This window comes from Dendrobium catenatum, unplaced genomic scaffold, assembly GCF_001605985.2.
Source record: "Dendrobium catenatum unplaced genomic scaffold, ASM160598v2 fragScaff_scaffold_1348, whole genome shotgun sequence".
In the NCBI taxonomy this organism is placed as follows: Eukaryota; Viridiplantae; Streptophyta; class Magnoliopsida; order Asparagales; family Orchidaceae; genus Dendrobium; species Dendrobium catenatum.
This window is the reverse complement of record NW_021319810.1, coordinates 49,771-72,741: the sequence shown is the minus strand read 5'-3', so window position 1 is coordinate 72,741 and position 22,971 is coordinate 49,771. Positions and strand designations below refer to the sequence as shown.

The following is a 22,971-nucleotide window of genomic DNA, read 5'->3' as shown; positions in this document are numbered from 1 at the left end:
TAACCGGATGACTCACAGGTTGGCCATCAGAATGCAACTAATAGAAAAGAATTGTTTGTGAATACTCTCCATTATCACAAGTTGGTAAATTGATCAACCGTTCAACACACCCAATATTTCTTTTATTGTGTGAATTTAGAGCCTACCATGCAAGCTCCCAAAAAAATTTTGGAAGTTGTTCTTTATGTCCTCATGCACATCAAGAAATTTCTAACACTTTTTTACATTCTCAATGTGTAAGGATTCTCTGATGTTCACTATGTTTAGTCTATAGATGACGGTAAATCCACATCCGAATATTGGCATATTTGCATAAGCTAACTTGGTCAAACATGCAAATGTAAAAAACAAACTATTGTCGGCTCTGAAAATTCAGCTTCGGCCTTCGCCCGCTGTTGCTTTTCTTTTTCGGAGGAGTTTTAACGGATTAAGTTCCGGGGTAAATTTTGGAAGGCATATGGGTTTATAGATAAGACACTACCAAGAGATTTCGCCCTCATTTTACGAGGACTTTATGATCTGAGTTCTAGTTTCCTATAGGCGCAAGCCCCTATAATTAATTACCCCTCCCGATCACGAGAGAACTTCGATTAAGGCTAGTCGTCAATCAGATACGTAGAGAATATGTGTTATCTGGCATATAGTAGCAACATGAATTTGAGAGTTGAAGATTTTGGAAAGTTTGATATTTAAAATTAGAAATTTCACCATCTTGCACTTAAAGCGGATGGTGGGAGAATGGATGGTGGACCCGATCAAGATCCCATGGTTCCGTCGTCCCGGACCATCGTGGTCCCAGGTCTACTTAATCAAAGGAGGTAGTCGACCCAACCTGACAGAAAGATCCTTGTCGGCAGCCATGGGTTGCTTCGTCCAAGGGTACCTTGTAGACTTGGGGTGAATGCTTGCCTAAGGGGACAAATTTGAATCCATCTTAGCTAACAGAGGGCTTTGTGCCATATCGATCATATATTATTGATTCATATCTCAAGGATTTGATGCCACTAAGGAGCATATTGGCTCTGATCATAACCGGTATTTTATGGTGTCATTTAGCAACAAAACCACTAGGTTCAGAGGGCCCCGAGTCATAACCGTTTATCTTACGGTGCCATTTGACGGCAAAATCGCCGGTTAGAGAACACGTACCACATCCTTACTGGTAGGAGATTGTTTGAGAATGAATCCTAGTGATACTTTCGACTAGGCAGTAGCTCTATGTGAGCTGAAGTAAATTTTAATTTATCCACCCCGGCAAACTATTGCGGAGGGTTAATGGATTTTGCTTTAAATGGTTTGATGATTCAATTTAAATTTTAAATATATTGGAGTTTGGAATTTTAGAGATTTTGGATATTTTTGAAGTTTTGATCGGCATTTGGAAATTTGGGAGGCACTTGAAAGTATTTATGAACCCCTCCGGTTGAGATTTTCATTCAACACAGCCATTATCGGATGTTTGGGGGCATTTTTATTTATGGATTAAACCTTGTCAACTCGACCAAATTGTTAATCGAGGATCGGGTTCCTCGTAGGCTTTGTGCCTTTATTAGTGATTTCTCTTTATTATAGGTCTTGAAGGCCTAATATGAATGTATTAAAATAAATATATCGGTCGCCACAACCGTATATTTATTTAATGGTTCAAACCCTGTCGACTCCTATTGATTCGTATAGAAGGATTAGGTTCGAGCTTGAATTCACTTATTGACCCGCGCAACATCCCTAGACGTCACGTGTGTACCCATAACACACTCGTTGGGGACCATACGGGTGTATGATTTTGTCGATGAATCTTTCTTACAAATAGCCTCGAATGCCTAATATGAATGTATTAAATAAATATTCCGGTCAACCTTGTGATCACATATTTATTTAATGATTCGAACAGTGTCGAGAAAGATCGAGTTCGAACTTAAATTCATCATTTAGTCCGTGCAACATCCCTAGACATCACGTGTGTACCAATAACACGCTCGTCAGGGCCCATGCGGGAGTTTGATTACGTTTACCCCTTTTGTGTACATATGTGTATACAAATTACGGTGCATGTGCGGGGGTATTTTTGAGATATTTGACAGATATACTACGGGTCTCTTACAATAGCTTGTAGGAGCCTGTGTTCGTCGTAGTTCTTATGTATTTGCTCGTGGATGGTGTGTTAGATGCATGATCATCTTTCATCAAGAAGCTTGCAAGCCTCAATAATCTCATCCAACTCAACATTAAGAACCGGTTGAACTGAGATTCATTTACTCTATAAAGATTTGATCTAGCTTTCTCTTCCCAAAACTCGTATAGGAATTAGTGGACAACTCCTTGATTATGTCATCATCATAATTTTTTTTGTTGGCTTAAATTAAAGATTAATGAGCAGGATATGCGGAGAGGAGACACAAACGGCGTCGAACATGTACGAAGTTACGGGATTTTCGTTTGAATTCGGCAGTATTTGGGGATTTGATGGAGCATAGGTATGATTTGTTTTAAACAAAATTTTTTGTTTATGTATTCTGTTGTGCTCTCTCTCTCTCTCTCTCTCTCTCTCTACCAAAGGGTTAAGTAAAGATCGGAAGCAACGAAGGGGCTTGCGGGATTCGGCTTTGATCGGAGCAAGCGAAGCCAAGAGGGGTGGAGGAAATCAGATTTGGCCTTGGAGTTTGAGGTGGTCAGGCGTCGGATGAGAGCAAGAGCGGTGGTCGTGAGGTCTTCGGGTGTGTGGAAGAAGTGCTGACGTCGGGTTTGGTACAGGAGTCGGGTAGGCTCCGTCAGGTAGAGGACGACTTGTGTGGGAGAGGAATTTAAGTTCAGGAAGTTATACTTTGGCGACCCGGCGGTGGAGGCTCGTGGCACGAGGCAAGGGAGGAGCAAGCATTTCTTTTTTTATTAATTATAACTAACTATTAATTAACTATAATTATAATTAATTAATGACTAATTATAATTAATCAAAATTCTAATTATAATTAATCAAAATTAATTATAATTATAATTAAATAATAATTAAAGATAATTAATAATTATTATAATTAATTAAAATCCAATTTTACTGGATTTGGCTGAAGAAGCATGTGAAAGGGAGGAATCACCTTCACTGCAGCGTGCTCCCGTTCTTGCTTCCAATCAAAATGTCGGACTTTTGATCTGGCGGGAAGGGAAAGTCGCTAGAGGAGCGAAGTCGAACAACCGCAGGGGGAGCCGAAGAAGCACGTAACTGGGAGAAAGTTATCTTCACAACCGCGAGCTCCTGTTCTTGCTTGCGAACAAAATGTTGTAACTTTCAGTCCGAAGGAAGGGAAGGTCGTCGAATGAAGCGAAGTTGAACAACAATGAAGAGGCCAAAGTAGCGAGCTCCCGTTATTCCGTCCGATCAAAATGTCAGAACTCCCGATCCGAAGGAAAGGAAAGTCGCTGAACGAGCGAAGTCGAACAGTAACGAAGAAGCCAAAGTAGCGACGCCTGCAATCCCTACACCTCCTGCGAAGCACCGAAGCCGAATCACAACGAAGAAGCGTGCGAGAGAGGGAGAGAGATCGCGAGAGCCAGAGAGATCGCGGGAGAGAGTCGGAGCGAGAGAGCGAGAGAACCCGCGAGAGAGCGAAGCTCTCCGTTTTAATAATGCGAAGGGGCAGCGGCGGAGGCGAGGTCGTGCAACGTGGGGGGAGGTCGCGAACGTGTCTGCGACGTGCGAAGGACGGCTACGACGTGCGAACATGTATGGTATTTTGATCCTCTCTTTTTTTGTTTTAATTGCAGGTCAACAACTATGATGATCAGGTCTACTATGGAGGCAAAATATAGAACAATGGCACACTCCACAGGTTAAAAGATGTAGCTTCTAGAAGAATTTGATCTTTTTTATTAAACAACCTATTATTTTATATTGTAATATCATGCAACTAACGACAGTGTCAGTTAACCAATATTTAATGAAATAACCAAACGCATTACGGTTGAATATTACTCCATTCATGAAGATTGTGTCATCAAAGTAATTGATAGTCATATTTCTAACTCATAATAACTTGTGATACATTCACCTAACATTTAAATCATTTTCAGTTTTAAAAAATACGTAACATGTTGGAGTTAATTAGTGTATATGTTCTAGCTTGAGGGGAAATATTAACCTTATATTTTTATATTGAGAAATATGTCTTAATATGCCTCATATTCCATGTTAATTTAGTGGTCCTTCGGGACATTGTTTCCTTCTCATATTATAAATAGATCCTCCTACGAAAAAAGACAGAAATCTTCTTTCCTCTTAACAATGTCAGAAACTAATGGATGATCACTACAAGTATGTCTAGTAGCATCTCATTACATCTCCTTACACGTCTAAATGTCTAGTAGCATGTATGTACTATAGTGTCATAATAAGATCAGGGCAAGCTATAATAGCAGATTTTATAAATTTCATGCCAATCTTTGTCAATACTTAGTAAATCCACTGATCATCAAGAGATGGCCTGGAAAGTTATTTTGAAAACGAAATAAGCCCTCATGATAAGAGTAATCGCATCCATCATGACTTATTTGAAAACTTCCCCCTAAGATGCACGATGTTCTCATTTGAAGAGCAACATTTTGTATACATCACAATAGTTATTTAAACTAACAATCATTATTACTTATTCTATAGTACTGCTAAAACAGGGAATTCGTCTAGTCAAATGTAAATAATACACTTCAATCAGTATCAGTACCAAAGTTTCCCTTTACAATCTGCAAACAAGAAGAGAAGACTTTATAAAAGGACTACCAGATATGTTAAATCCCAGCCTCTCAATCTCGGAATAATCCCACGGTTGGAAATAGCAATCCGTGGGAATCTTTATTTAAGCATCATGTATAGTCTATAAATAGGGATCATGTTGAATAAAATTTTAAGCTTTTTCCCTCTCCAATCTTCTAAATTCAACATGGTATCAGAGCCACGAACAAAATAGAGAGGAAGACATCGCAAGCTAGGGGTGTAAGTGAGCTGAGCCGGCTTGAGCTCGACTCGAAAATGAGCTCGCAAGCTGAGCTTATCGAGCCACGAGCTCGAGCTTGACGAGGCTCGGCTCGTGAGCTCGCGAGTCGGCTCGAAATTATTAAATTTAAATATTTAAAAAAAATGATAATCTCAGCCGCCCACTATTTTAAATTCTAGCCCGTTTCAAATCTCAATCGCATACAACCTCTCTCTCTCTCTCAATTATTAAATTTAAATATTTTAAAAAAATGATAATCTCAGCGGCCCGCTATTTTAAATTCTAGCCTGTTTCAAATCTCAATCGCATACAACCTCTCTCTCTCTATCCCAGCAAACCCAAAAAAAAATCTTCTCAACACTCTTTTTCCCGCTAACAGCAAACCCAAAAAGCCCCCGAATAAATTTTTTGAGGACCGCGCCGGAGGTAAACAAGCAGCTCGAACTCGTTTACGGTGGAACGAGTTGAGCACGAGCTCGATATTTGACAGTTGAGCTCGACTCGAACACCCCCTGACTTGAGCTCGACTCGACTCGTTTGCACCCCTATCGCAAGCCGAGTGAGCAAAAGAAGTTTTACCAGAGCAGACAAAGCCAAGAGGAAGACGAAGCAGAAGCCTCGCTTCAGCCTCTAGACGGAAGAAGGCGATGCACGGACGCTCGGAAAGCCGGAAGAAGTCGAAGACACTCACTCGGACGCTTAGAAGAAGCCAGGAGACACTTAGAAGCTCGACGCTCGGAAGAAGCCAGTTCGCCCACACGATCGGAGAAGACGTTCAACGCTCGAACGCTCGATGCTCGGAGAAGACGTTCGCAGACGTTCAGACGACTAGATCGGAAGCCCCTTCCGATTTCCCTGTTTCGCTCAGATCCACAGAGACAGACGGGGGCCCTTCTCTCAAAAATCTAGAACAGGCCGACAGCAGCAAGAAATCTTAAATCAAATTTGAGACCTGATTAAGATCTGAAATCAGCCTTTATTATTGATAATTTGATATTACCTAATCAGCCTTCATTGCTATTATAAAACCACAATATCTGAAGAAAATTCATCCCAAAGCTTTGATCAAATAGAAGATTCTATGATACGCCAAGAACGAGTTGATCTCCGAAGTATGCAACCTTCATATCGCCTAAATAAGAAGAAGTACCTAAAGTGGTCTCAATTTGTAAAAGCCTACAATGGAAAAGAAAAAATACACCACCTCCTCAGAGGAGGACCAAAGAAGGAGATCCTAATTTGGGGGCATGACATGAAGCAGACTACATGATTATGTCATGGTTATGAAATTCCATGACTTCAAAAATTAGCGATACATTTATGTTCCTCTCCACCGCAAAGGACTTACTGGATGCCGCCAGAAAAACTTTCTCAAAAGCTTGGCATGTTGCTCAAATCTTTGAAATCAAAAGCACAAGTAGAGAGCACAAAACAAGGAAGCATGACCGTGAAGGAGTATGCCACCCTTCTATAAAACCAATGGTAAGAACTTGATCAATACATATGCATAAAAACCAGATGTCCATAATATGCTACGATCCTAAAGAACTTTATTGAAAAAGATAGAGTTTATGATTTTTTTGCAGGATTAAATGCAGAATTTTATCAAGTCAGAGTCCAAATCCTCAGAAAAGAGGAGACGTCATCACTAAATGAAACAATCGCTCTCATCCACGATCAAGAAAGCCAACGAAGTTGTGGGCTCCGAAAATTCGGCCCCGGCCTCCCCTCTTTTCTTTTTGTTTGGCGAGGGGAGTTTTAATGAAATAAGTTTCGGGGTAAATTTTGGAAGGCAGATGGATTTGTATATAAGACACTACCCAGAGATTTCGCCCTCATTTTGCAAGGACTTTATGACCTGAGTTCTGGTTTCCTATAGGCTCAAGCCCCTATAGTTAATTACCCCTCCCGATCACGAGTGAGAACTTTCAATTAAGGCAAGTCGTCAATCATATATGTATAGAGATACGTGTATCTGGCATATAGTAGCAGCATTGGGTATGGGTTTGAAAATTGGAAGTTCAGATATTTTGAATTTGGATTGGGAGATTTGATATTTAAAAATGAAAATTTCACCATCTCACACTTAAAGTGGATGGTGGAGGAATGGATGATGGGCCCGATCAAGATCCCATGGTTCCGTCGTCCCGGGCCATCATGGTCCCTGATCTACTTAGTCAGAGGAGGAAGTCGACCCAACCTGATAGAAGGATCCTTGTCGGCAGCCATGGGTTGCTTCGTCCAAGGGGACCTTATAAACCTGGGTTGAATGTTTGTCTAAGGGGACAAATTTGAATCCACCTTAGCTAACAGAGGGCTTTGTGCCCTATCAATCATATCATATTGATTCATATCTCAAGGATTTGATGCCAATAAGGAACGTAACGGTGTTGGCCATAACCGGTATTTCGTGGTGCCGAGCGGCAAAACCACTCGGTACAGAATGCCCCGGGTCGTCATAACCGTTTATCCTGCGGTGCCATTTGGCGGCAAAATCGTCGGTTAGAGGACACGTACCACATCCTTACTGGCAGAAGATTTGTTTGAGAATGGATCCTAGTGATATTTTTGACTAGGCATTTGGCTCTTTGTAAGCTGAAGTAAATTTTGATTTGTCTACCCTGACAAACTGTTGCGGATGGTAGATGAATTTTGCTTTGAGTGATTGATGGATTGATTTCAATTTAAATATCTTGGAATTTTGAGATTTTGTGTGGCATTTTTGGAGTTTTGGAATTTGAACGGACCCCTCCGGTTGAGATAAACATTCAACACGGCCATCATCGGGGTATTTGGGGTCATTTTCCTTTATTGATTGAATCCTGTCAACTCGACCAAGTTGTTGCTCGAGGATCAAGTTTCTCGTAGGCTTTATGCCTTTGTTCTTGAATTTTCTTTGTTGAAGGCCTTGAAGGCCTAATATGAATGTATAAGATAAATAACCCGGTCGACTTCGTGACCGCATATTTATCTGAGGGTTTGAACCTTGTGTAGTCCTATTTACATGCTTAGGAGGATCGGGTTTTGTAGACTTCATGCATTTTGTTTAGTGAATTCTTTTGATTGTAGACCTTGAAGGCCTAATATGAATGTATTAAAACAAATACACTGGTCGCCACAATCGTGTATTTGTTTGAAGGTTCGAACCCTGACAACTCCTATTGATCCGTATAGAAGGATCGGGTTCGAACTTGAATTCACTTATTGACTCGCGCAGCATCCCTAGGCGTCACGTGTGTACCAATAACACGCTCGCCAGGGCCCATGCAGGTGATTTTTATATACCAATTTAGTGTACCTATATGTATACAATTTATGATGCACGTGCAGGAGTATTTTGAAAGTATTTGTAGACGTCTTCTGTCCGCTTGTATGAATGTTGCGGATCCGGTGGCGTTATGGTCTTGATGTTGACTCCCCCCCTTTCTCCTTCACCGGGGAGGGCTTTCTTCTAGACTTTGAAGTCCTCTGCTTTGAAGAGAACTCCTTTTAAGATCATCAGTGTAGTGGACTTAATATTTCTGATATTTGTGGATGTCAGAGTTGTTTTCCTTCCTGAGTACAGGATCGAGAAGGAATTTTGGAACACCAGGAAGTTTAGTTCGAATTTACTCAAACATCTCTTCCATTCTGCCAGGGGAGGTGTCCTTTTTCGTACATCGGGTTGCCCTTGTACCCGACGTACTTGAAGATCTTAATCACTGTTGTCGTAGGTGATATCCATATTTATGCCCACAATGCTTTGTTGTGCCTACGAGGTACCCACTGTTGTTATCCACAAGTAGGTTGTATTCATTTGCAAGGACCCGTTGTATCAGCTACGACCTCCTAGAAGTATTCGTAGGAGAGTCATTGCTCTTGCATCCTACCCACCTTTCACCAATCTCAGGTGGTTTGATGATTGCACTTGCTTGTAGGGGCGGATCCTCCATTATTGGTCTCTAGTATTGCCATCTCAATCAACAGGCACTTGTTTGTAAGGAGATTTACATCTTATTGTGGTCATTTCTCATTCGTAGGCATTTTCACTTAGTCTGCTAATCAACTACCTTCTAGTTGCAAAGGACATGTGTGTCTATCCTCGATCGGATGATTATTGGCACTAGCGGGCATTTGCTTTCGTTGTGTGCTACACTGAATACATCCGTAAGAGGTGTTATAGTTTGATTGGTGTCGAATGTGAGGGACCAATGATGTTCAAATTGGACTCAAGTCTGAACCCTTCCAAGTCCAGTTCAAATCAAGTTCATGAACTCAATGTGCAGGATCATTTCTATGTCCCTTGTAGTCCAACTAAAGTACTCGCTTGAGTTCGAATTGTTCAAGCCATTAATGTCCAGGTCCATAGTACAAGTTCAAGTTGATTGTTCATTTTCTTTTTGGTTCAAAGTCCTCTGGAGTCTTTGTATGTTCATTTTCATGCTCAAGTTGATTTGATTTCTGGTTCTGGTTTGATTTTATTTTATTTGGATTTGATCTTTAGAAATCATTTTGGGTTTTGTACAAGAGTCCAAGTAAGAGTCCCATTTTTTTTGTTCATTTGATGTCCAAATAAAGTCCATAATCTGTTCCAGATCCTTGTCTTGTGAGTTCAAACAGGTCCGAGTACAGTCATATTTCACCCGAAATTTCGGTAGCCTCCCGATGTCTCCCCCTTTTAGGGGGAAAAGATGGAAAACTGGGCCTTTCCCACCACGCGCAATAAAGGCGTGCATGGTAGGTGCCCTCTTGCGAGGACACCGCGGCCGTGTAAAGTCTTTGTCCCCACCACGCGCAACAAAGGCGTGCATGGGGTCTTCGGTACCTGTTGCAAGAAAAGAGCAGTTTGCTTTCCCCCCGTCCGGGGGTACTTATGAATTGTTCCGGCCACGCAAAGAAAAGAGTACACCAGGCTCACCTGGCCTCGTCGTGTGCGTCGCACCGGTTTCCCTCCTACCACGCTCAACAAAGGCGTGCATAAGTGGTTTGCCGGCTCGGCGCACATGTGGAGGCAGGAGGCAAGGGGTCGCTCGTTTACCTCATCGTAGGAGTCGCACCGGGCTTCCTCTTACAACGCTCAACAAAGGCGTGCATAAGTGGTCTGCCTGCTCGACACGCTTGTCGAGATAAGAGAGGGACTTTAGGCGACTATCCGCCTCGTCGTAGACGTCGGACTGGATTCCTTCCTACCACGCTCAACAAAGGCGTGCATAGGTGGTCTACCGGCCTAACACGAACGTCGAGGACGGAAGTCTGAGTTTAGATTATACCTTTGGGATCAGCGGACCAGTGGTGAAGGGTACGAAAACCGAGGCGAGAGTAACACAAGAGCACTTTTTTTCGAACCTTTTTTTTAATTAATATTAATTATAATCATAATTAATAATTAATAACTAATTATTAATTAATTATATTTAGTAAATTAATAATAATTATAATTACTTAATAATTAACTATAATTAATTGAAATTAATTATACTTAATTAAATAATTATAATTAGTAATAAACTACTAAATATTAATTAATTAGTTAATTACAATCATAATTAAATAATAACTAAAATAATTATTAATAATTACAATAAAAAAATAAAACCTCCCTCCCATTCTCTAGTTCGGCCGGACCTACAGGATTTGGCCGAGAATCGCGTGAGAGGGAGTGGAGTTACCTTCACTTCCAGCGAGCTCCCGTGCTTGCTTCTGATCAAACTCGTGTAACTTCCAATCCACAAGGAAGGGACAACGTCAGAGGAGCGAGGTCCGACCAGCAACGACGGAGCCGAAGCAGCGCACGCAAGGGAGAAAGTATCTTCACGGCGAGCTAGCTCCGGTTGTTGCTTCTGATCGGACAAAAGAGAAGGTCGTCGGGGTCAGCGAAGTCGACCGACGGCGGAGGAGCAGGAGTCAAGTAGCCGCAAGGGAGCTGAGGGAGAGAGAGCGAGAGCGTGAAAGAGATTGGGATCGTGGAAGTGGGAAGAAATGACAGGTCGTGCGAAGAAGCGACGTTCGATCGTGCGCGGGATGGCTTTAGCATAGTAGGTAAGATTTTAATTTTTTTTTTTTTTGCCTGTCACAGCAGACGGGTCAACATAAGTGTAATGTTGGAACCAAAAGCTGCTGTGAGCTCAACAATGATGACCAAAGAAGCTTCATAGAAGGAAAAAGGTAAATACTCCTCAAAATATAAAGACAGAGACTCACTATGGTGTAGTTATTGCAAGAAGTCAAGACAGACAAACGAGACGTACTAAAAAATACATGGTAAACCCCCACAAAAAGAAATTGTCTTTATTGATGTTACCTTTGATGAACAAAATTTTTATTTTACCAAAACTCATCTTCAGGGTGAGACTGAAATAGAGGAAGATGTGGAAAGTGAGCTTACCCCTCTTGACCTTCCACCTCAAACCATTCCTCCTGAAAATAGGGAACCTGAAGACAAAACCAATAGATTTAGGAACGTATATTCTAGACGTAGAAGTTCAAACTGTGCTTCGAAACATATCCAAAAATCAGAACCATCTCCTGGAATTAAGGTAAATCCAAATTCATCACCTCCCTTGTATCCCATAGCTAACTCTATTTCCTTCAATAACTTTTCATCCTCACACAAAAACTTGCTGGTTACACTAGAAAAAATTCATATTCCTAATAATGTTTATGAGACCTTATCTGATGAAAATTGAAAAAATGCTATGAGAGATAAAATGCAGGCCCTAGAGAAGAATAATACATGGGAAATCATCAAACTTTCGAAAGAAAAAAAAAACCAGTCGGGTGCAAATGGGTGTTCTCTGTAAAATACAAAACTGACGGTACACTAGAAAGGTATAAAGCAAGACTGGTGACAAAAGGGTACACTCAAACATAAGGCATTGACTATCATGAAACATTTGCACTTGTAGCCAAGATGAGCACTGTCAGGATCCTACTTTCACTAGCAGCTAAGTACAACTGGCACCTGAAACAACTAGATGTAAAAAATGCATTCCTACATGGGGACTTGGAGGAAGATATATTTATCCCTACTACCAAGATTTAAGGAAAAATATGGAGGTGACAAAGTACGCATGTTGAGAAAAGCCCTATATGGGCTAAAACAATCACTTATGGCCTGGTTTGAAAGATTCTCAAAATTCATGCTTCTTAAAAGGTATCGATAGGTATCGACAGAGTCGAAGGGACCATACACTCTTCTTTAAACACAAAGACTCAGGAGAAGTCACAATACTATTAGTCTATATGGATATTATACAAAAGCAGACATATATGCAGGCAATAGACAGAATACTGCACTACCTTAAGAATAACCCAGGGAAAGAAATTCTCTTTAAAAGAGATCACAAAATAACTCTAAAGGTATAGACTGATGCTGATTATGCAGGATCACCAATAGACAGAGATATTCTAGGTATTGCACATTCCTTGAGAAAAACCTAATTACATGGAGAAGCAAGAAACAGAATGTGGTGGCAAGATATAGTGCAGAAGCAGAATATAGGGCTATGACCTTGAGAATATGTGAGGTACTATGGATCAAGATGATTCTAGAAGATCTATGGATCAAGTGGGACGAAACCATAAAGTTGCATTGTGACAACAAATCAGCAATCAACATAACTCACAATCTAATCCAACATGACAGGACCAAGCACATAGAAATGGACATACATTTTATTAAAGAAAAATTAGACAGTGGACTATTATGTATCAACCATGTATCGTCAAAAGATCAACTTCCAGATATCCTTACCAAAGGATTGGACAGCTCTGGCTTTCTCAGAATGATTGCCAAGATGGGAATCACAGATTTATATTCCCCAGCTTGAGGGGGAGTGTTAAATCCTAGCCTTTCAATCCCGGATTAATCCCCCAGCTGGAAATAGCGATCCGTGGGAATCTCACCTCACATTGAATGCCTTCCTTAGTTATTAAGAAGGATTATATTACTCTTTATTCAGTAGTTATTTGTTTCTTTATTTAAGCATCTTGTATAGTCTATAAATAGGGATCATGTTGAATAAAATTTTTAAGCTTTTTTCCTCTCCAATCTTCTGAATTCAGCAAGATAGTTTCCTGTGTGCACAGAAGTAAAAGAAAATAACAGAAAAATGCAAAGCTCAGGCCAAAAACAAAATACCGTAAAAGGTGCACAGCTTTAAATAAAGCTCTTCCCGCTGTAATTGCTCTTAAAATTTTACAAAGAAAAAAAAAACATGCTGAGGAACAAGAAATCCAAAAATGCATGAACTTAGAACGTAAAGAAGAATATTAAAGTGCACAGTGAAAGAAAGTTGCCTCATACAAGAAATAATAACGCCAAGAAAGAAATTTAACTATGTTGATCATAACGCAGAAGGCATTAGTTAAATGGTGTGATCAAAATCCATTGATAAGCATTATTAGACCAAAAAAAAGCTTTTCCTTTGTTAGGAGAGCCCTATATCATGAAGTAATTCATCATACCAAATTATGATCAACTGCCTTGTCGATGTCTAATGTTTTAGCAGATAAGGAAAACAACTCCTCCATGCTCTGCAATTTCAAAATAATAACTAGATGTTGTTAATGACTTCCTCATAAATATGCTGCAAGAAATGCAAGTAAGTTAAAGGTGCAGCAGTTAAACAGAGTCAATCATTTAGAATCAAGTAAATATGAATTGTTTTCCTGATGGAATTTGACCCACTCTTCTTCGCTAAAATAAAAAATGGTACAAATAGAATAAGCTGTTTCTTATGTAAAGACTTATTCTGTACTGAAATAGTTCTCTACCATAACCTAAGCAGTTCAACAGTTCATGCGTGATTCGAAATTTTCTTTCAGAGAATTGTAAATTATAATAAAAGAACATTTTTTACAAGAAACCATCCAAAGGAAGGGCCAAAACCCCCCTCTCATCTCACATATAGACACCCAACGAAATACAAAACATAAAGATGCACAAAGATGCATTAAAGCATTTAATCTATGTTGATTAAGACAATAGCTTGCAAAAAAAATATCCAACATACATATTCATACACGGCACACGCATACAGACATTTGATAATTGCATCTTGAATAGCACAATAAAATGCATTTTTATTGATAATAATCAATGTAGACAACTAGAAAAAGGAAAACGTCAAAATGCTGAAAAAAAAAACCCTGGTTACTGTTCATGTTTTCTATAGGGTCAAAGTGTTTGAGTGAACTTAACACATTCCAAGTAGTTTGTTGCTGAATGTATTAAGAACTTAAATACAAACACTATCCAGGAAAAAGTACATGATGTAGAATTATTCTTACTTTTATCAGAATAATGCACAACTACCATTAATGATATTCTTACTTCCTATGGACATTCACATATTTCCATCTCCTTATTAGCATGCCTTGCAATTGTGCAAGCCTTAAGAAAACTACATTAAGTTTTACCACAATATTTTGATATCTATTCCAATGTCATATATAAATTGCCTCACTCTAAGATATTCTGGTAACAGAGAAGATGAGTAAACACAATTTAATGCTAAACATAATTTTCTGCTGATATGAAGATAAATTGATTGGTAGATAAGGTAATAAAGCATGCCCAAACCTAAATAAAGGACATCCAGAAAATAATGTTAACAAAATAACAGAATAATATACATAACGATACAATAAACACACCTGCTTTACATTATATCCACAATTACCTGCAAATGCACCAACAAAACTGGTTAAGTTGAGCATATATTATCAAATTTACAAATGAGTTCTTCAAAATCATAGAATGGATTAGGGATATAAAAAAAGGAACAAGAAACCAAATTCTGGAGTTAATGGTAAAAAACGAGGAACAAGATGTATACCAAAGCAAAATTCAAGTAAAAAAGATGTTAATATTACATGTAAGCTCATTGCATGAATTATGCAGCCTCATCAACAACATGGAGACAAGCATACGAATTTATCAACATGATTTTGACAAAAAGTGGAATATGAACTCTTGACAGTCACGTGCACGTTCAGTCATGAAATTCTTCAAAGCAAGAGTACCAATGTACCATACGTTGGAAACATAATTGATAACATGCATGGGAGTTCACCCCATTAGAAACATTTCTTTAGAACCACAAACACAAATTACGAAATCTACTAGCAAAGAATATATGCATCTCCCCGTGTTCTTATTTAAATGCAACCATCAGCTTCTAACAGAAACAATAGGCTTATTTATTATCACTTGTCATTGTGAAAATGCAACTGGCATTCTAAAAGTTAAAACACATTGTTTGTTCCTAAAAAGTAATGACACAAGTAAATAAATAAATAAATGCTAATGATATTTACAATGTTTAAAAGGAACTTGCCAGTCGATAGTGAGCAAATTAAAGGCTATTGATGATTTACTTAATAGACTATATATTGATACTGAGCAAATTAAAGGCTATTGATGATTTACTTAATAGACTAGATATTAAAGAAAGAGAAACTGAGATAGATAAAACAACTAAGTGACAAGATAATTCAAGACTACAATCTAATTGGATGCAATAAAAGTAATGATAATAAAATTTTAGTTAAATATAACGACATCAAAAAAATAAGAAAACACTTCCATAAGAAATTATTAAATGAGATATTTAAGAAAAAAATCTTTTTAAAATAACACAATAAATTTTATAATGAAATACATTAAAGATTAATCTAAAAAAATAGAATTAGCTCTAAAAACGATAAACAAAGGTAAAGATTGCATGACTCGCTACCAAAAGGAAGAGACCTGAAATAAAGTGAATTTTTATGTAGACATCTAACTCAGTGGCAACCTCAAGGGTCCATCTGTTACTTCTATGGTAATTAAACCACAAGACTGAGAACACTTAATCATATTCATGTGATATCTTTAGTAAGGAGCCCTATAATGTGACATAAATTAAATTCACAAGGTATCATGAACTGATGTTTGGGCTTTTAATTTTCTTAAAATTGATTTAACTCAAAGATGATAGAGATCAACTAAGGTGTAAACGTCAATTGACCATGTGCTCATAAGAGTGACAATTATGAGCTTGAGGACAAAATATTTTATTAGTTATTGTTATCCTAAACCAACCTTAAACTCTACGTATAACTAAAATGGGGGGATGAACTCAAATATAATAATTCAATTCGTTCATGGTCCATCCTATACAACTAAGGCTTCGTTTGGGACGGTTTTCTTACTGCTTCTTAAATCAACTTTCTTGTACAAAAATTTTAATTTATGTATTAAAAAGCTAATTTAAGAAGCAGTAAAAAAATAGTCCCAAACGAAGCCTAAGTCGAAATCATATGGTAGATGGAATATTCATCATATTCAAGGTTAGCTTTCAATTAAAATTATATGGCAAGGTTTCAGGGTTAGCTTTCAATTAAAATTAAAATTTTGAAATTCATTTTCTGAATTACCATTTATGCAGCAAAACATGTATATGCAGGAAAATAAAATGAACGCAACAACCCAGAAGTACCATTAGAGAGATCATAAATAAACTATTGCATAGAAATGGGATTATTTTATAATATGCAAGAAAGATTCAAAATTATGTTTGAAAAATAAGTTGAAAGATAAACATATAAATGGACCAGACGTTTACATCAACTACTAAAAAACAAAGCACTGGATAGTGGCGGAAGAAAAAGCTGAGATGATTTTTTACCAAGGACCTCCCGAATGCAATCCATGCTTAGCTTAAAACCATCACCAAGCATTGAGAAGAGGAACTCCTCTACATCCGTATTACTAATTGATATCTGCTTTGCACTGTTATCTAATAGAATTTGCTCAGCCACAGGTTCAGAACCCAATCTTTCGATCCCAGATTCAGCAACCAGTGATTCAAGCACATTGAGTTTCAGTGGTTTGTTTGTTCTAGATGGCTCATTCGGGGATGAAATAGGCCGAAAATATGTTCTACCAATTAAACTAGAAACAGATCCAACTGAAGCACTTACTCTTTTGGGCTTCCTTCCATTGGAAATCTTACCTAAAATAATAGAGTTAGCAGGATTTCCCATTCTAGATGATTCCTCCAATTGCTTGAAACTGGTTTCACAATTAAAATCATGAGATGAATCTTTTGTGTTTTCACAATTAAATTCATGAAATGAATCTTTGGTGTGACTTTTATTAACATTGCACAAAATCTCGCCTGCCTTTTCGACATTATGTCCAGCATTGCTATAGGCCAAGGCAATATCTTCAAGTGAACAAACAGAACAAAAGGTGTCAAACAAGGCTTTCAATTGTGCATCATCACTTTCAATAGCACATGAACTGGATGAAGCCATATCTGGGATATTCCTTAAACTCAGCAAGGAATTCTAGCACTTTAACAAAACAGAACACTGTAAAAAGAAAATAAACCAAAAAGAGATCAGCAGTCAATCATGGCCTAGAAAAATCATGTGAATGAACATAAGCAAAAGCCTGCAAAATTTATTATTACTAGGCTAATAAGGAAAAAGGCTAGACCAAACTAAACAGGATGACATCAAACTCTCAAAACTATAAAGAGAGACTATAAGGCCGCATTATTATCTAAATAACTATTAACAAATGACTTCTTACTCCCTCCAAGATAAAGTTTAAAACTTTATTAAAGCTAAAATCTAAATCTATAAAGATTAATTAGGACAAGATAATCAAACCCCGCATGGCCATTTGGGTGTTAGAATTTTCACATCATTCTTGTTGAATCAATCTACTCCTAACATTCTCATTAAGGAAAATAATTGTGCCTTTTTTTTGCTGCATGTCACATAGGCCTTAGATGCCAAAAAGAGATTGTCTATTGGAGTTGTAATGGCATTTTATGTTGGAGGAAGAGATAAACATAATAGTTTAAGAATACCGCAGCTGCATCGTTATGCCCATGATGCATTATGATTGAAGGAATTTGAATTAAGGCCGATTAAATTTGTGAAGATTGAGAAATTTTTTCTAGGATTTGTATAAATGATTTTGCAAATACTCATTTTTCCCATTTTTTATCTATTGGCATAAGAAGCAAATTCATTTTGCAGTTGAATCCAACATTATGAAATGAGCTTAGATTGATCAACCAACTAGTATCCTTAGAAGTAGTTATGCTTGTTTATGTTGTGTAAATAGAAAGAATAGGGACATTGAAAAAGTGATAGTCAAACTCTAACTCACCCCTAACCAATACTTTTCCCATCAACACAAGGGAGCGTAAAATAGGTCCACCATCGTCTGAGGTGGAAGGCAACAAATCACCCATGACCAATATATCCCCCTTGGTCACAATAGGGCGTAAGTCATATTTCTATTATTGTCTAAGGTAAAAGGCAAAATCATCAATGCACAAGTACATTAGCATCCCTTACTAATACCATAAGAGGGTAAACTAGATCTATTAACATGCACATACATTTGTTCCTATATATATTTTACTTGCATTCTTCTCATCATGCATTTACTTCAATTAATAACTTTTACATACATTTCATGAAATAGGAGTTTGAAGTAGAAGAGTGTTAAGCAGCATTATCATTAACATAAGAATTACTTGCATGAAAATGAGAAAATCAATTGAGACTATTTTCAATAACAATCTAGTACTAATTATAACTTCATTCAATGCATAAAATGAGTCATAACAATCAGTGCATAAAATTTAGAATAATGAAATTGATCACCATAAAATAGAAATGTAATTACCCATATTTATTTGCAGAAGGCTTGGTTTTTCTTTTTCCACATGTTCTATTTAATAAGCATAATAAAGAACCAAAATAAAACCTAGCACTTTTCAAACAATTTTATGAAAGGTGATGTTAGCCCTCTTACAAGACTTCGGTGTTGATATAACATTATTTCTTTTAATCTACTTAATGTATTCTTCTATGACATCTTCATTGTAATAAATAGTGCACATAGTTATAAATTATTTTATTTATTCCTAATTAGTTCATTACGGGGATTGTGATTTAAAAGCATTTGTGGTTTTTATTAGCAACATGTCCTCAAGATCAACCTAGATTAAAACTATACAATTGTTAATTATGCTCTATATGAAATCTCATGAGGGGATTTTGAAGAGTCATTCTCAATTAAAGTTAAACTATGTGCAGTTGGTGCATGTGCATTTTACTAGTATCCTAAAAAGCGATTTAACATGGAATTTAGCTAAGTTACATCAAATCCAACGTGAATAAAAATCGAGAAAAAAGCTAACGGCCCAAAGTGTGAGTGAAGTGACATTAATGAATTTGGTAGCATGCTGTTCAATGTGCTTTGATACATCTGTCTGAAAAATAGGTTAGACTTACCTATATTCTTCCATGTTTTACATATATAACATTGGATAAAACTTTTAGACAAGAAGGACCCCTAGTTCCAATCTGGAATTCCACCCTTCCTAATCGACCAAGGAAAGCATAAACTTAGTTGATCAATGCAAATCCAAATTTTTTTGGTGACCAAGAGGCATTATGTTACCTTTTACAGCGAACCAAGCATATAAATAAATTTGCATGAGGAACATAATGCATCAGGCAAAAAAATCTTACCAAAACAACAAGACAGGCTTTTTTTCCTTGAGACAACTAATGGTCTTGTTTTTTACTACAACAGAATTGCATTGTAGTCTTTATATAAATGTCTTGACGCTTAGGTAAAATGTCCCCTCATTTGTAACATTTAACCTGTACTCCTCGTACATTTTTGCATCAATGGCTCCTGCTAGAACAAAAAATTAACAATACCGCTAAAGACATACAAAAAGATATGCCTGGATATGATAATGATCGCCGACAAACCGCTATAAGGAAAAAAAATAACGGTTTGTCACGTGTGTACCAATAATACTGATCATTTTCTCAGCAAGACTTCCAATATCTTTTAATGAGATGAACTGATCATCAGATCGCATATCAATGATATAAGTAGCCAATTGATTTTCAAGAACCGCCTGATCAATAAGACTAAAATCAGCTGAATAAAACTGTGTCATTTGAATCAACTTGTCTTTGTTGAATGCATGAAATATGTTATTATGATTCAAACATGCCATGCACAAAATCAACATCCACTCGAATACGCTTTCGTTATGACCTTCAACCTGATTGTTATTGTCATTTGATGTTTTTGAAATTGAAGATCGTTTGAAATATCTCTCAATAATATTCGCACTCAAAGATGCCTTAAGATTACTCTGATTATATATATATATTAAGAAATCAAACAAGATAATACATTACACATAAATAAAACTTACATAATCAATCTTATAAATGCAAAGAAACAAAAAATAAAACTTATTGCCGGGCGTAGCGTACCAGATGGATAATGTAATAAAATTATCATTTATATTTCAAACATAAAACTTGCACAAACAAGTCCAAGAAACTAAATTCAAACAAAATAAAATCAAAGATCCAGGCAAAATTCTCACCTATAGGCTAGAAACTAAATCTACCATTTTATTTGTTGAATAAGATAAGATCATGGAAAATGAAAAAGAGAAATACCTCTCGGCTGTAATCTGTCCGAGCAAAGCATTGAAGTAGGAAGATCTTCGCAAAGGAACAAGCCTATTTTAGCGAACAAATGATATAATACCACATTATAACTTATAAAATAAAATAAAAAAACCTCTCGGCTGTAATCTGTCCAAGCAAGCCAACTCAAAAGGACTGAGAATCGTCGGGTCGAGGCGAGCAGGGGAGGTCCAGGAGGAGATGGCACGCCGTCCAGCCGTCGTCCGCCGCCGGTCGCCGCTGCGAGTTGCGATGAAACCCTTCGTGCGACTGTGCGAGTGCGAGAAAGAATGCGTCGGGAGTGGGCCGAATGAACAGCTGGAATACTGAACCGGGCGGTAAACCTAAAAAACTGAAAACTAATACATATACTTAATACTTAATAATAATATAACTGGTTTTTTTATTTTATTTTTTTCAAATAAGATCATTTAAAACTTTTGGGTTGTTATAACTATTTGCATATTATGATCATAGTTTTTTTTTTTTTTTTAAGTGAGATATCCTTATTAATTAAACATCATGCTCTTATATATGTGACAACTACTATAAAGATAGTGAAGGATTCAAAAGTAAAAAATGTTTAAAAAATGCACAGATTTACATACATACCACTATATAACACTCATATTACATATTTAACATCTCAAACTTAAATATTTCATTTATACCACTCAAACACAAACATTAAATCAAAAATACCACTCCGTAGGACACAAAACCTCACTCCGTCTGTTTCGTCCAGCGTGAGCACTGCTTTTTGCGAAATTTGCATCAACTGAAACTGGACATCCTCTTCCCAGCAAACTCCTTCCTCTGCTTGCTGTTTTCTCCACTGGTTTAGGCTTGCGAAGCTGCACTTCATCAAAGCTTGAGAAGTTCTTTTACCCGCATGATTTAATATATATATAGCTAACATATTGAATGTCAGACAGGTCTAACTTCATCATGACAAATGAATTTCTTTATAAATGGTATTAAAGAGCTTCGGATCGAGCAACATGTAATATAGTTTAAACAACAAGCAAATTTGCAGCTGTAGGTTTTCTAGGAGCGGAAAGCAGTGCAAGAAAGTAAGATGGTAAGTTATCGCTGAAGGAGGTAGGAAAGTCACGCTAGGTCCAGCAAGAAGGCGGGAAGATACACACGCAGCGAGGGAAGGAATAACGTCGTGATCTTGTGCCTACGGAGTGGTATTTTTTATTTAATGTTTGTGTTTGAGTGGTATAAATGAAATATTTAAGTTTGAGGTGTTAAATATGTAATATGAGTGTTATATAGTGGTATGTATGTAAATCCCCCTTTCATTTTATGTTTATATTTAAGTATTCAAAAATGCATGATGCCAAATGTTAAGTTTGGCCGCAAAATTCTTGAATATATGCTATGGAGGTACTTTGCTTGTGCAATGAAGCAACATACAAACTACTTTGATCAATTCTATGATATTATAGTTGTGGACTTAAAAAGTGATGGATGAAACATTAAAATTTAGTGTCAATATATTGAGATCAAATAAAATAAGAAAAGAGCATGATTTTTATGATAAATCCAAATGAATATTTGACTAAATTATTGATTCTATATTTTAATTCATCATAAATAGTTAATATGATATATTTTATCATTAAACATTTGATAGTTTTAATAAAAAATAATCAGATCATAATCAAAATAAAAATATAAGGCCTTTTTAAATAATTAGTTTATAAATGTTAATGATCAAAATATAAAGTATGATAAAATCAAATGAATTTATCTTAAAACTTATTTACTAAATATTTCAAAATAATAAATAAATAAATCGACTTAGCTACTAGCATAGATATAAGTGATACGTCATCATGAAATTATCTTGATCGGGCACAAATCTCGAGACAAAACCCAAATCGGAAACTTCAAAAATTAAATCCGGGAGCAAGTGAACTCCGATTTCAGCGAGCTTACAGTCAGAAATGTCACGCCCCAAGATCTAACTTGGAAAGAATGTCAATCTATTACTCAAACAATTTACCAGAGTTATCTAAAACCTTCAATTAGACAGTCTATCAAACATCTATAAAATTTAAAACATCAATATACAAGTCGATTCATATCTCAAAAGGTCATGTACAATACTCAGGAACTACACTACAATCACCAGTACTGAAATCTATCCTGAGTACAAAAGAATCAAAATCAATCAAAAGACAAAAACCTGAAGATCCGGATCAATTCCTATCTTCTGCTCCCTTGCCCTGACCTGAAAATATCAACCACATATAATGAGCTTTACAAAGCCCAGCAGGTCACCTAATACCTATAACTGAAATCAAAGCACGGCGATGCTATCAATATGCATGTCGGTCAATCAAATCAATATCAGTCAATGGTCAATGAGTCTATGCAAAACGAAAATCCAAAGTCAATAAAACCAGTCAATGCAGCGGTAGACGAATCGATAAATCAACTCAATAAATCCATGTCAATCTCGAAGAAATCCGTACACAGAAGAAAA

General features: G+C 37.0%; 1 protein-coding gene across 15 annotated transcripts in view; it reads right to left on the bottom strand.

The window, feature by feature from the left end:
• LOC110106763 (putative nuclear RNA export factor SDE5) overlaps positions 1-20,842 on the bottom strand; it is a 34,006-nt gene extending 13,164 nt beyond the window's left edge. For 6 of the 15 annotated variants that reach the window (XR_003702467.1, XR_003702465.1, XR_003702469.1 and 3 more), the window contains exons 1-5: positions 20,590-20,841; positions 20,466-20,510; positions 16,631-17,318; positions 14,616-14,641; positions 13,425-13,493 (exon numbers count right to left, since the gene is read on the bottom strand). Coding sequence is in view for 10 of the 15 variants with exons in the window: in XM_028699637.1 (XP_028555470.1) it covers positions 13,425-13,493; positions 14,616-14,641; positions 16,631-17,261 (726 nt within the window). In the remaining 5 variants the exon portion in view is untranslated. Of the gene's footprint in view, positions 1-13,424; positions 13,494-14,615; positions 14,642-16,630; positions 17,319-19,505; positions 19,675-20,465; positions 20,511-20,589 lie in introns of those variants that run through there. The other 9 variants (XM_028699633.1, XM_028699635.1, XM_020836760.2 and 6 more) reach the window with 7 other exon arrangements.
• Positions 20,843-22,971: the final 2,129 nt, after the last annotated feature.